The 16,049-nt window shown below is 39.2% G+C and overlaps 1 protein-coding gene across 1 annotated transcript in view; it reads right to left on the bottom strand.

The window, feature by feature from the left end:
• Positions 1-16,049, bottom strand: part of GRIK2 (glutamate ionotropic receptor kainate type subunit 2) — an 805,806-nt gene that overhangs the window by 72,909 nt on the left and 716,848 nt on the right. The window contains exon 14 of the mRNA XM_019520163.1: positions 605-830. Coding sequence (XP_019375708.1) covers positions 605-830 — 226 coding nt within the window. The remainder of the gene's footprint in view (positions 1-604; positions 831-16,049) is intronic.

The following is a 16,049-nucleotide window of genomic DNA, read 5'->3' on the forward strand; positions in this document are numbered from 1 at the left end:
AAGACACTCACACAAGTGTCAAAATGATGAGATTTTTATATTAAAAATAAATTGAAAGTAGAAAAAAAATTAAGCAAGTCAGCCAAAGTAATTTCTGGACTGTATAGGATAAATCTAGGTTACATATAGAAACTTTGCCTTTGTTTCATACTAGTTTCTGAGCTTCTTAAAAAAGACTGCCCTTTCTAAAATTTCCCAACAACGATGAATAGCCACATTTGCTTATGCAGTCACAGCACTAATTCATTTCTAATTGCTAATAAAAAACCTACTTAATTAGCAGATTATATAATGATTTTTTAAAAAAAATATGAAATTAAACTCTATTTCAGTTCATGTTTTTAGTTGCAGCAGACAGCTAAGGCAGGAGAATTAAATATGTAGGAGTCCTGTCTTTTATGTAGTAACCATTTTACCCATTTTAAGATGGATAAGATTTATAAATTCTGTCATAACATAAAACAATGTTTCACTAGATGGAGAAAAAAGGGAGGAAATGCTAGTAGCATATGGAGAGCAGGACTGCCGTACATTGGAGCTATTTTGTGCTATTGCTGCAACCAAGATTAATGAACACAGAACAAATGGTTGACATATAACCTACCCATGGGAGTTCCGACACCATAACCTTTTGAGTCTATCAGGCCTCCAATCTGTGTTAGGTTACAGTTCCGCTGTGTGACAAACTCAATGGTTGTTGACTCCATTAAAAAGGCATAATCAGAGGTGAGTACACGCTGGATACCTTCTTCATTACTTTTGACAAGCACTGACTGCCTCCTGCTACTCATAAAGGCCCACATCTTGTCATACGTAGAGATTTTTGATTTCTGAAACATAAAATATTAAAATGCAATATTAATATAAGTACTATATTCATAAAATTATGTGAAAATTCTCAACTAGTACAGGATTTCTAGCAATAATAATTTCTTTAATATTGTATGTCTACAAATGGGCAAGATTGGTGAATGGGCTCAGCCCCTTTTTAGACCAAATAACTTGCCAGATTTTCAAGATTACTTATATGGGCAATTGTTCAGCTCCTTTGCAAATCTGGGGATAAATCCTGGACCCATTTTAAATACATAGCAAATCTTCCATTCACTTCAGTAGGCCTAGCATTTTCATCTCTGTCCATGTGTGTCACAGCTGGAACTGCTGAGCTTATGACTTTGAGATGTTTGACTCTTATTTCAGTTCTTTAACCATCACTGAGTTGGTTTTTTTTTAAATGACCCACAACATCTTGATTTGAAGGTAGTTAAAGTGTTTGACTGCAACCAGCACTGAGCAAGGACCTGGAATCAGGAGAACAAGAGTTCTGTATCCACCTTGGCTATTCAGCCTGACTTCTCCTTTTGATACCTCACCTTTCCCTTCAATAAAGTGATGGTGTTAGTGTTTACCCATCTTAAGGCTGAAACCTATATATAGCTCTGAATTATTATGATTCCTATTCTTTTGCATCATATTTCCCTCTCTTTTATCCAACAATGTACCAGGCCAAGATGTATAAAAAGATGTGCTGTACTATTATCTCTTAGTCAGTAAGCCAAGTGTAGAAAGCCAGTATAGAAGACTGGTATAACCAGACTCTTCAGGGAGTCACACCTCTGTTCATGTCAGCCATAACCATAACTTCTTCTCCAGCTCTGGGAGAGACACTGAGCAAAGACTGACATTGCAAACCTTTCTGAATTTCAGCTGACTGGCAGCTGTAACTTCTGCCCCAAAGGAAAATTAGTGGTGGATGTGAGATATAAAGAGGAACATTTATTCAGAATAAGGATGACTTTGTATCCCTGCTGAGATACAATCCAAGGCTTATTTCAATCTGCCTGGGGACTTCAGCAAATCTATCATTCAAGCATTTGAACAAACCCCAGTAGCCAACACTAATAAAATTGAAGAGTTTTATGTCCCTCTGCAAGGGCTCACTGTTACTGTGCCAAAACATGATATGCTATTGATTGCGGAGAATTTCAGTTGTAAATGTGGAGAAAAAAGATTTTTTATAAGAATATAATGGGAATAGAGAAGAACAAACAAACAAGATTTCCTTCTGGTCTAAGAATCAAACAATTCTTGCAAGCACTTGATATTAATATTACAATGTAAGGGAATACATTTGAGCTCCGTTTAACAGCTCCATGGGAAACAAAATTATGATATCATATAGTTAAGATGGAAAAACAATGTTTTCTAATAACTGCACAACTCTGAAAGAGCCCAAATCAACATTTATTTTCTTTTCATCATTTCAGCTTGACCCCAAGTGCATAAAACAATCTTTTTTAGCCACTGTGAAATATCCTGTACAACAATGACAACTGATACATGGAATGACTGACAAAAACTATCACACATTCCTGATGTGTGCAGGAAAGAAAAACCAAATGAACTATATGGGAAATGAAGTACAAATATGCCATGATGGATATTGCAAAAGGAATCACTGGGATGAAAACATATCGAAAATGGAAACAGTTGCTCTCTACTGATGCATCACAGTATGTGAAAAAAATGCAAGATGCTCAAAAATGAAAAGTATGCACTAAGAACCTCTACAGTAAGATGGATGAGAGAAATGATTTAATCACCTGGGAAAAAATCCCAGTTACATTGTAAAATGAAATAACACCATAACAAGGGAATGCTCCTAGCAAAGATGGGACACTTGAGAGAATCATTAAAACAATGAAAAATAAATCAACTTCTTATGCATGATTTGTGAGACAGCAGAAGACAGAGCAAAGTTTAGAACCTTAGTGCAAGGTACTATCCATCTATCTACCAAAACATGTAACCGTGAAGGACAGTGTGAAACACAGAATGACCTCACTTCATTTCTCATGCAGGAAGGAACAAAAATATATATATATATATCTCCCTTGTACTGCTTTTATTCATCCCAGAAAAGGTAAAGATTATAGATGAAATGATGCCAGAGAAAACAGACAGCCCACTAGTGAGCACAGATCATATATTTGCAATAGCTTTATAGCACACTATTATAAAGGAGTTTTCAAAATTGCTTTATACACAACAGGGACACTTTGGACACAAAGAACAAGAGTTTGGTTTCAAAGTCACACAATCCCATATAAATCTTATATTTTTCCTGTTTTTAGTAACTCTAATTGGAATCCATGAGCCAAAATATTAAAGACATCACAGGTTTGTTTGATATAGAAAATGACACTATAATATGTACACAGCACTTCTGATGGCTAAGATTCTGACGTCCATAATGATAGAAGCAGATGTCACAATTTAGACGATGTTTCCATCTTCCTTTTCTGTGAGAGAATCTGATGAATTGACAAACAGGCTCCAATGATGAAGTATATTATTTTATTTTGGTTAGCACAACAAAACAGTCATTATCTGACCTAACTGCAAATCACTTTCTTCACTGGGAGTAATGTGTAGATGGGATAACGTGTGGTGACATGATTTATTACTCTTGTGTTCCCACAGTAACACAGGAGATAATGCAGTATAGTAAATAGGGCTGTGCAAAACAGCACCATTTTGTTTTCACTTCCTTGTTGCCATTTTGAAGGGACAGTGTTTCGTTTCGCTGTTTTGAAGCACTGTTCCACTCAGTTTTGTCAACACTGCTTCGCATTTTGAAATTTCGCCCTTATGCTATAATGGGGAATCATGAAAATGTCCATAACTTTGTCATTTCTGTCCTGATTTGAATGAAAGCAACAGGGATGATAGCCTCTGTGGAGGCCACGAAGTCTATCAAGTTTTAAGGAGATAAATACAGGGGTTTCTGGGAAACTGCACCTCCAACTGTTTAAAGTAAAACTCATGTCACTTGTAAGTGTGAAGGCACAGGGGGATGAAAACAGCAGGGGCAGTAGTCCCTGCTGAGGCCATGAAGTCTGATAGGTTTCAAGGAGATAGGTGCAGGAGTTTCTGGGAAAATGTACCTCAGACTGTTCAAAGCAAAACTCGTGTCGCTTGTAAGTGTGAAGGCGCAGAGAAAGCTCAGTTCAAACAATGCTTTTTATATTGTTTTTTGTTCCTTCCCCAGAGCACTGGGATTGAATGGGATCTCAGGGAAGAATCACAGTCACTGGCCAGCTACACATGTCAATATCAGAGCAGTCCTCCCCCACTCTTCCTCCTCCCTCTCCTTAGTTTCTGTTTAGCTGCAAGCAAGCCCAACTTTGAAACTTCAAGCTTTTCGAAACTTTCGAAATGTTTTGAGTGCCCTCGTTCCATTCCAAGCTGTTTGAAGCCTTTCATTTAATTTTGATTGTGCTGTTTCAAGCTCAAAATGCATCAAAACAACTTTGAAATGAAACACCTGTCGGAATTTCGCAGAGCCCTATAAAGCAAGATGCCTATGCTTTGTAAAATTTGCATTAAATTGGAATACAAAACAGAAGATGGCAATGACCCTGAAATATCCTAAGTAATTGGAAAACTGGAAATGAAGAGGTTAAGAAAATCAAGAAGTTCAGTTATCTGGTGCATGAAGGCAGCTATCACAATGACAACCAGAGGAGGTTGCCAACAGCATATTCAGTGCTCATAAATTAAAGATTATTTGAAGATAACTGTGTGTGTCAGGGATCATGAGTATAAGAATGGCTAAGCCTCTGACTTAGCCTATTGCTATGCATGTCGGGGAAGACTGGAGAGGCAAGGCAGCATCTTTAGTAAAGTGTTGTTATTACTATATACTGCAGTACTGGACAGAAAAGAAAAATGTCTGAGCAATGCGGCAATGTTGAATGAAATGGTGGAGAGAATAGCAGGATGCTGTGTGATTGCAAGGGATAATGTCAAAATAAAGAAAGATCAAAGGGAAGACGAAGGAAATATGGTAGCTAGAAACATCAAACATTGTGTTTGAGAGAGCAAAAGTGGATGAATATCTATCAGGAGTGTGTAATGCAAGAACTTTTTTTTATAAAAGGATTTGTATTTTCCTCTTTTGCAATTTTAATAATAGAAAATATGCTTTGATTTTGTTCCTAGCTTCCAAAAAACTTTACATACAATGAACAATATCTCAGGCTCAGATATAGCCACATAACCTCTTTTAATTCAGTAGAGTTGGGTGACAGTAAAGGAGGGTAGAATATAGGTAATTTATTGTATGCATATCATTTTCTTTCTGGAATAAGAAAGTAATAAAGTAACAAACAAACAAATAGTCTCTCTCTTTCCTTTCCCCCTCCCATACTGACCCAGTCCCCATTTAACACACACCCAAATGTTAAGGGCTAATTCACATATACTGATACTTTTACATTTCATGTAAATGAGAATTTGCCCTAATGGAGGCAGCCATTTCACTGAGCTGCCTCTCTCTGGCTTGATTGCTGTCTCCTGAACCAAAATATGTTCCCCACTTGGTTGTGCTCTTCAAGAACACACTCTGCAATGCCTTGTTTGTGGCCTAGTGGGTAAAGCATTTTGCTGGGAAATGGAAGCTGCTGGTCCAACCCCCTTCTGGCTGAGGGGTACCTGGCCCTCCTACTCCCTATTTGACTTCAAGATAAGAGGACTGTCATGATCTTCCCTCTTCCATTTCACTTCTGGGAGTTGTGCACAGAATTGGACTATCCTACTCTACCTAGGTGGAAAAAGAATTCAAACTACGCCGTTAAGAAGCTTTTGAAGTATCTCTTGGGTGAATAAAGGTGCAACAGTATTTAGTTCTAAGTGTTTTTATGCAGTTACTTTACTGTGGAACAGGCTTGAAGGTACAAGGAGAAAAAGCTAATTATGATACTTTAAAAGAGGAGGGACTTGCTGAGGACCTACTGAATCCCTCATTATTATTTTGTCTGACCACTCTATCCTGCAGTAAGTGAAAGCTAAGCTGCAGTAATACACTACCTGTTTCATTCAGGAGAAAATTGATAGCTTCACTAACCATAGGATAGGAACAGACAGATGAAACGAGTTACAGTGAATCAACTGACACATGTTCATGAGATGCAAGTTCTCTACTCTGTAAAACCGTATTACTTCTTTTCTCCCCACAGCTTAAATTAGCACAATTGCATTTTACCACCAGCCTTGTTAAATGTTTTACTGTGAGCCACACAAATGTTGATTGACTTAGCGCTGGTTTGGAGCAGTCACACCTTTAGTCTAGAAACTATCTGATTGTCCCCCACCTGCACAACTATGATTTGCCACCAGACGCCTGGTGGTGCCTTAGAGCCTTACTTCTCTATGGGTATGTTTACATGGATATTTACACACGCCTAAGCTTAACACAGCTTTGCTTATAGTGCATTAAGGTGATTTAGGCATGTGTCTACACATGGACCCACTAATGCATATTAAGGTACTTTAAATTTAGGCACGAATAGCTCAGTCGCATTAGCCCATGTGCAGACAGGCTAATATGCATTAACGCAGTGTGTGTCCATTGACACACACAGCATTAATGCGCATTAAGCATCTACACATGGGCTAATGGGACTTAGTTATTCACACCAAAATTTGATACTTGCTTTATGCAGGTATCAAATTTAGGCAGCATTAGCCTAAAATTGCTATTTTTAAGGTGCATTAAGGGTGCACACGTGTGGACATGTGCCCTTAATGTGCCTTAAATATAGCAATTTTAGGCTAATCCCTCTTTAAAGAGTTATGTATAATGTGTAGACATGCCCTATGATTCTCTATGCTTCTAAGGCCAAGGCTGGGAGGGCAAGTGCTAGGCTCCCCTGGGCTGGCAGAGGGAGGCTGAAGCTGTGCTTGCTGCAGGTGGAGTGGAAGCTGATGGAAGTAAAAACCAAAGTAACTCCCATGAAACCAAATTAGCAGCTGGCCCCTGGGACCATTTCCATGGGAGTGAGGCTTGGCACTGGCTGCACTGGGGTGGGGGCAGCCCTGACAGGACAGCTGAGCTGCACCCAGCTCCCGCTGAGGCCACTGCCCTCATGATCTGGATCTGGAGCTGGTCTGTAGTTCACTGGTAGGTGGTTGCATCCACTCCAGTGCAGAGGGAAGGAAGGAGGGAGCTTTGCAGAGAAACAGGGCTGGCCAAGACATGCTAGCTCCCCCAAAGTTGGCTACACTCCACAGCTGGGAGTGGAGTCCACTCACAGCCAGCTCCTGTGTGCACATGGTCAGTGGCAGAGTAGCAGAGACTTGTGCTTGCTTTCCCTCCAACCCACAGCAGCCACCACCAGCTCTCACTGTGCTGCACATGGATCAGATGCATGGAGCAGGGCACTGCTGGAGCTGAGTGGCTCATGGCCTGCTGGAGCCTGGCCAGAGCTTGGGGATCTCTAGGGCTGTCCACACTCTCCTCTGCTCCCCAGGGCTTGGCAGGGCAAGGGAGGGAAGGCACAGGGTCCAGAAGTGGCTGCCCACCCAGACAGGCTCAGCACTGGTGAGGAAATGTGCCCCATGGTGCCATTTCTGGACCAGGGTGCTGGAGGCTGGCAGAAGTAGAAAAGCTGCAGCTCCAGTCCCTGGGCTATTCCACTAAGGAGACAGGGGTATGACAGCACATAGAACAGGAGGGTGGAGGAGAGGATTGGACACTGCACCCTGGGATACTGGAGGACTTCAACTTGACTGGCACATCTGTGGGGATTGGCCACACCTTAATGGAACAGGAGCTGAGTTGCATGGATCAAAGATAATCCTGCCTTAAAGTAGCATAACTGTGAGCTGCAGAGTGAGTGCTTTAAATTACTTTAGGGTGTCAAGATGTGGAAAATCCAGGGGTTAAGAGCTCCAGTAGCTGCCCAAAATTACCACATAACAAGGTCCTACTAAACAAGCTATGTCAGTACTCATGAATTTCTGGATCTCAGTAGCTTTTCTGATAAGACTATGCTTGTTATAAAAAAAAAAAACCAACTTGTAAGTGGCCCTGTTTTCTAACTTTGTACTTGATTTCCCTTTCACCTAAAACTATGACACTAGCTCTTCTTTGGACTCAAAGCAAAGGATGAAAGACACCCTTTCATCTTATCAGCTTGGTCTCCTGGATTTCATGACCTCAGGGTGTATTTTTTTTTAAATCTGAACTGCTGAATCCTATAAACCCTTAAGTGAACCTGCCGATTTACTTTTTGCTGTGTCAGCAGAAAACCAATAAAACCAGTGCATACAGCACTCTCGCCTTTGTAATGGCAGTTTTCATGGTCCATAGAGCACAAATGAAGAAAGGTAGGAAAGGTGTTCTTGCCAAGAATAGAGTTACAAGGAATGAAAAATGCAGTGCTAGGAAAAATAAATTCTACTCTGCTGCCAGTTGCGCTGGCTTTTTGTTTTAGGAAACCAAAGATAGCAACATTTTACATATTAAAAAAAATTTATAGGAAAAAACTAATGAATTAACAGTTAATGCTGGATTAACTGTCATTAATAACATTTCACTAGCTGCTTTTGACCTGGAAATAAGTAAGGGTTTTATAGCACTGAAATCATTAATAGATTTCAGAAAACTTCTTTCCTTTGTATCTCACCGAGTAATTTACAGACCTTTGCTGGATTATCACTTACACAATTACCCATTCTATAGGACATAGAGAAGAAAGCTAAGTGAATGGTGATACCTTTCACACTAACTTCTGTTTCATTAATACAAAGAACACATTATACAAATACAATTTCCTCTGCTTTTGAACAATGCCCTCTGCTCAAATTGCTTTAGAAAGGCAAATGAATTCTTCACTTCTGCTCATTCTGCCTGTTGTCAAGTACAAATTAGAATTTAAGACTTGGCATGAGAACATTTGGCCTCCATTACATCCAAAAGCAGCCTTACCTTCTAAAAGCAACGAAACAATAATGTCATCAATATATGTATCACACCAAGAAGTTAAAGCTGAGAATTTAGAACAAAAAAATACTGGATTAAAGAAGTTTCCTTATATCTGCTGAAGTGTGAATTTGTCATCAATCTGTGTTTAACTGTAGCAGCACTCTCCTAACACCACTATTGACACTGATGCTGTTCATGAAACACTTAATGATGAAGTTTCTTACACAATATGCTAGGAGCATTCTGCTGCTGCCGTGATTTGAAACAAACTCATCAGGAAGCACTAGGACTCAAACTCACAGCATTTCACAGGAAGTCTGTTGAAGACCTCAGTACATAATTAAAAAAACCCCAAAAGAGTAACCCTTTTTAAAAATGTGTTGCTTATAGTCTTTAGGACTAAATATTGTGTCTTTATCCCAACAGTGTTTTGAAAAGGTAATTAAAACCCCACTGACAATGTATCCCCTCAGTACTGGACTAAAATATCCATCAGAACTAATTGCTAGCCATTGCATGACCATCCAAATCTGTTTAGTAGCATCAGACTGATTTATGCACATGGCTTCTTCCCAATCATCTCCATCTCATCAGTCCTGTCATTAGAGATATTGAAAACAGCCCATACTTAAAATCTATATTGATGTTTAATACTGCTTTATAAAAGTGCTGGTACAAAATACGTGCCAATATCTAGTTTAAAGGCAGGCCACATTCACACCATATTATAGTAAGTGGGGTTTAGGTCTAGCATTTCTTTCTTTTTCTATTACAGTAAATAAATTACCAACAATACTCGAACATATGTGCTGGGTAAGAACAGCTGAGTCTCTATCTGTAATTGTCTGACCTTGGTCACTAGAAAATTGGAGTTAATTCAGGCAAACAGGACTAATGCCATATGTGGTTCATATCAAAGGTGTAGCAGAGTCTAGTGTACTGATCTGAAACGCAGTTTGTTTGTTAGCAAACCTGTCAGGTCTTGGAATAATTCTGGCAGTTTTATCTTGAAGCATCTGTGATCTCCTAAACAACATACTTGAGATGATAGACAATGCAACACTTAGAGTTGCTATGCTCCAAACAACTGAGAGGTTAAAAAGGAATTGTAAAGGTCTAGGATGACAGATTGCAAAAAAAGGACATGGCTGCTTTTAAACCAAGATGATTGTGAAGGAATAAATCAATCAGTTTCATGTAGTTATAATATTACTGTTCCACTTCAACCCACAGCTCAGCTCTGCACTTTCAGTCCCTTGCATTCTGAAGCTCTCTCTAGGAACTACTGCCTTACTACCAGAGACACAATGGCAGAAGTTTATGGGCATAAATATAGTCAGATGACTAACAAACATAAGCAACATATCTGAAAAGCAGTAGTCTGAGACTTCTGAGGTGAGAATATGTAACAAAAATTAACCCATTGTATTTATAGGTACTATTTAAAATATTAAAAGCCTAGTCTCTAAGGTTGCCTGTACACATGCGGGACACCTGCTTCAACGTGTTCTGATTAGATAATAATTTGAAATCGAATTCTAAACCAGCTGTACTAAATATATCACAGGACTTGGAGAGCTCAAACGATGCATATTTTAGTCATATATAAGTTAAAGTATCTAGATAGCTCTAGCTAATAATCTTATCATTGCTGTTGAGGAAGGATGCAATGTGTTTTTAATATACCTCAGTTTATTAAGTTATATTAATACGTTTGTATCTTGTAGGCATTTGTATCCTGTGGGCTTCTCTAGATGGGCTTTTGTTGTCAGAGGAGCTCGTCAACCAGTCCACGCAAATGAAATAGAGTCCCCAAAAAAACAAAATAAGCAACGAAAAAACCCTGTTGTGTTGTTCTGTTTGGGGTACTGACCCTGGCACAACAATCTGATTTACTCCATGTAGCCTGCCCCTTGCCTCTGATTCACAACGGTTGCATCACAGTTCACTGCTCTGCTGCTCTTCTCTCCGGTGATTTAAGCTTTCAGGAAGCCACTCCCCTATTAGCAGCATGTTCACAGCTGCAGCTATTCAACATGACTGAATGCCCCTTCTTAAGGAGACAGGCCACCCTGCTATAGCTCCAAAGGAGCTTTTTTCTGCAAATAGAGAGCTGCACAAGTGGCTTGGAATATTATGGTTCTGATTTTTGTTTTTGTCCCTTTTTCTCTTAACTAGAAAATCAGGCGTGATGGCCCAATGGATTGATCCAACATGGGAAGTTCTATGTTCCATCTTTTAGGGTGAATATTGCTTGCACTGATCCACCATATGGCAGTTCTCAGGACTCTGATTGTGCTGATGATTCGATAGTATTTTCAGAAGTATTGAGGACACCAGGCATTTCTTTCAGAGAAGTGGTTTGAACTTTACTAAAAGTGCATGCTGCACTGCTGCTATTAAACTGTAAGTAAAGAAGATTGTCAATGTAATGTCAAAAAGTCATTTTGCTATTGATCTGGTATCATGCTGATGGCAAAGTTTTTGAATGACAGTATGAGTGGATGGTAAATTAATATGTTTGTTAGCCTTACTGCCAAAATAGTTGAACCTCTTCTTGGTGCCACTAAATTATTCTGAGTAGATTCCAAGTGACAATGACATGTCAGTTCTTTAACCAAACTGAGTTTGTTCCTCATTTTATTATATAATTATTACTTATGAAAAAATAGATAAACAATTTTATAAAGAGGATATGCAGTACATGTATGCATATGATAATTGCTGGGTGAATGACTGCCTTTAAAATGCTTTTATTTTATTTTTTAAACAACTAGATGTGTAGTTAGCAACTATAATAAAAATAAATGCCCTCACGATCCAAAAGAAAACGTTACAAACTGTATGGTTCAAAATCACATTTTAGGGCTATAACTGATTACAAAGATCATCAAGACAGTCAAAAAAAACTAAGAGAATTTCCTTTACAAATTGAACTTTGTCACTAATGTTTCTTTAGTGCCCTTGTCATGTGACAAAAAAAATAATCACACAGCTCCTTTCGTAACACTGGGTGATTGTACATGGGACGATTTCATGATGTACACAAGACAAAAAGTTCCCTTTGTGTGGCTTCATAGCCTCCCATATTACACATACGCAAGTTTTGGGGTTTTAAATGAGTCTGCATCATTGCAGACTAAACCGCATCCCGATGTAGGTTAGTTCGCAATGTTACAAGTTGGACTGTTGAAGCCATTAGTCAGCTCATCCTCTGGCTGTGAGAGAAGTGGGCAGGCTCTTAAGAAAAAAAGGATCGGGCCCTTCACCATTTCTGCCTTCAGCAGGGTCCTGTGAATGGCAGAATGCCTGGAGCCACCCAGGATCAGGTTGGCTTGCCCCTGGGCTTCCAGCATCCCATGCACCATCCCCACCACCTTCTCCGGCTGCCAGCACACACAGCCACCCTCCTGCTGTCTACCTGTACTGTTCCAGGAACATTTATTTTACTTCTACTGCTTGTACCATTCCTCTTCTTCATTATCCTGGTTTATATTGCTTTGAAGGCACCTCAAGGAAACCAAGCTGTTTGCAAGGAGGAGCAAAGTGAATAGCCAGGCTTTTGGAAAGTATCAAGTTTGGAAAAGTTGCTGGAGTGGACGAACTGAGAATTGTACAAGAAGTAGCAGCACAAGAAGTTTTCATAGTCATCAGAGATACTGAAAACATTTTTGGGATGGACCATCATATTCCATCCCATAATTAAATAGTAGTGATACATCTATACTGAATAGTTATCCTCTGATAAAAACAGTGCCAAGTCATGTAGTTTGCTACCAGTTTACCCCTCTGCCCCGGTATAAACACAGGTAAAAAACTCATTTGACTGAGACTCCTGAACTACTTCATCTCATAGCAGCCACCAAATGACTAATTGTAGTTAAACACTTTCTATGTTTAACATCGTTGATGTGCATCAAATTTATTTAAAACTTAAGGTGTGCACACCATGAACCCATTTTCAACTTGTTCAATCCCATATAATATAAAGTTTTAAAATTAGCAAAAGTATTAGAATGCTAGAAAAATCACTTGTACAAGCACCCATTGTCATTTCACATTTGACATTCTGCTCTATAAAAGTTGTTATTCTGAAGTCAGGCAAAAGGTATGGCAGGATGGTATCTTAAAACTAACTGGTTCAGAGACACATGAGCTTTCACAGGCAACAATTTACTTCATCAGATGTTAATCTGTTCTCTGACTTCAATATGAGATAGGTGTGTTTTTATTTGAACTATGTTTTCAGACTACATAAACAACACTGATTTCAAGGAGTGGGGTATATCACTGGACTCCAGTCCATTCATAGCATCTGAAAAGTAGGTTTATGCCTTACTGAACTATAGTTAGTATAAGGTAGAAAGAGGTAGTTAACTACGTTAGTATGGAGTGATGCAGAAAACACCACACAAGAAAGGAGAAGGTACAAATCTGCCAGCTTTCTGCCAGTCTTTAAAGTGCTACCCTCCCCTATCTTCTGTTTTTGTTTTATATGAATGACATTTCTAGATAAATAATAGTTGACAGTATACCCCTTTTCCTACTCCAGATAGTTAAAAAAATAAATAACGAGAGTGTTCAACATAGTCTTGTTTTCAAAATATTATTGTTTTGAAATACCAGAGGTAATATTAACTCTGCAAGGTCACAGATAAAATGGAAAATATAATTCTTATAACTTTGGCAGCCTTTCAGGAAATTTGGCAGACTAAACTGTATATTTTTCTTTTCCGTGAATCAATGGAATTCGGTAGGAAGTTGTATTAGTTTGCAAAGTACAAAAAACAAACAAAAGTAATTTCTCTATTCTCATTTGTTCAGAACATTTTATATATTTAGATTTAAAACAACTAGCGTTACAGATTATTTAATACAAAAAGGCATATATTAAGTGGCCAATAAAACGTTATTTCTCAGAAACAGCATAATGAAAAATGTTCTAACCTGGTGCCCTCAAGTTAGGGTCTAAAGCCATCATCCACATCCAAAAAATGTGGGTGGAGACTGAGAACTTGTGAGAAGCCACTGAAAATGTAGTTAGATATTCAATAATAGGATGAAACATGGTGGTCAAGCAACTAAGGTGTCTTGATACAGATTCAAAATGAGTTCTAGCCTTGCTCTGGATTCATACTAAAGACTACCACAGGCAACCCAGTTGTATTTGGATTTTTTGCCTCATAAGGCTTGTCTTCATTGCAACATTAGCTCAAAGTGTAACTTAAACATTGTCCCAAACAACCAATACCATGCATTTATTTTTTAATCTGTGTTACTGATTTGGCATTTGTAATCCCTCTGGGTAGGCAGTGCAAGCTACATTTAGACTTCTCATCCTTGGCTACTGCCACAAGTGGTTTGCAGTGCCTTTTGAGGTGCCACAAAATGAATGCTGTGCATGTTGATCCATTCACCACACTGCACATTTGCAGTGCGGTGGCAAAATTAGATACCGGGAAATGCCAGTATCTAAAAAAAAAAAAAAAAAATGCATCAAAAAAAGTGCCTTGCTGCACGTGGCTACAGTGTGCGCCTCCTGAAATCGGAGCCTGGTCAGTCAGAGTCAGACTCCAGCTACTGACCAGGCTTCATGCGCCCAGATAGCCACCACTTCACCCCCCAGAACTCCAGGTAAGGCTGCTGGGGCCAGCCCAGGCACTGGCCCCAGCCTTTCTTAGTTCACCTGGGGCAATTTCCCACGCACCAGAGCTCATGTGCAGGGCATTCCCAGGGACAAGTAGCAGCAGCATAATTATGTGCCACTGTTATTTGTCCCCAGGGAAATGCATGCTCCTGCTCACGGAGATGTGTCCCTTATGTTTACATGTACTGTGGTATTTGATATAGCTGTCTTTCTTAAAATTATAGTAGGGCCCTGTTTACATAACAGGATACTGATTTTCAGGTGTTATTCCTTAAGACCTGGGACATGGTCAAAGCCTAAAGGTCTGAGAAATAATCCCTGAAAATTACCATCTGATGTGGGGATGGATAATAGCTAGTCATAAGCCTGACCCTTCTAGACAATGATGAAGAAGAGGCCTGTAGCAAGAATAACTCCTGGGAATGGGTCTATCTGAAGGAGAATATTTCAGTTGGGAAATTAACTGAAAGACAGTATCTTTAGGATATTGGCTTTGTAGTCTTTATATCTGAAAGGAAGTATATATTTTTCTAGTCATAACTGCAGCAGGACAGCATTCAGGTCTGGTATACAAATATATCCTTGGAGGCAGGAAATTATATGAATAGCATGAGCTCCTCAAGAATTTAATGGATACTATATATAAATGGCTAGATAAAAAAACTATACTTAAGCCTCACCATGGGAGCAAATTTTCCAGGGCAAAAGGTGCTTTGAACCCTCAACTGGTGGACTAAGTGTTCTGACTGACAGGAGAAGTTGCAGGAAGCCTTGACAGGGAGACCAGAGGGAACAGCTAGTTTCTAACTGGTGAGATAAGGAGATGCATTCTTAGAGTTTAGGGTGATGCAGGGGTGAGGTAAAATCATTATTTTGATTTTTTTTTTTGTTTATACCTATATCTCTGTATGTGTCTCAACATGTTGTTACTGATTTCTTGTTTTTATAATATATCTTTTTGTCGTCTTTTATAACTTACTATTGTCATTGCTAAGTGTGATTTCAGAGCATTTGACCATACAGGCAGGCCTTTTCTATGGAAGGGGATATCTAAAATTTCTGAGTCCATGACCGGACAAAGGTATGATTCTTCTAGCTGGTAAAATCCATTCTACTAAGAGTTGGCAAGACTTGGATGAGGTGGGTAAAGCTGAGGCATGATAGGTCATGGAGGTGACTCATGAGCCACCTAGAGCAACTCAGCCTGTTCTAAATAGTAAAGCTGCAAATGGCAGAGAGGGGTTTGAAGCCAAAGGGCACCTCTGAAGGTGTGGTAACACACTGGGAGTATGTTTCAAAGGTGTACCTGGACACATCTGGGGTCACACACACACACACACACACACACACACACAGAGTCTCTGGCTTAAGTTAAGCAGAGCTTTAACTTGAAGTTGTTTAGCCCATTAGAAGAAACAGGTTGAAGCTAATAATGCAGTGGGGATGCAGCAATTCTCTGTTGCTAATACAAATATTCTGTACTGCTTAATTTATGCATTGCATTACTGCCACTCTGAGCTGAGTTAGACTAACTCAAGGGGAATTGTCTCATGTATAGAAATATCTGTAGATGCTGCAAAGGAAACAAGCTCATAGAGGCTAATTCCTGTTCCAGTAAGGAACTACAGAGTA

This window comes from Gavialis gangeticus, unplaced genomic scaffold (assembly GCF_001723915.1).
Source record: "Gavialis gangeticus isolate Ggan-Ray unplaced genomic scaffold, GavGan_comp1, whole genome shotgun sequence".
Taxonomy (NCBI): Eukaryota; Metazoa; Chordata; order Crocodylia; family Gavialidae; genus Gavialis; species Gavialis gangeticus.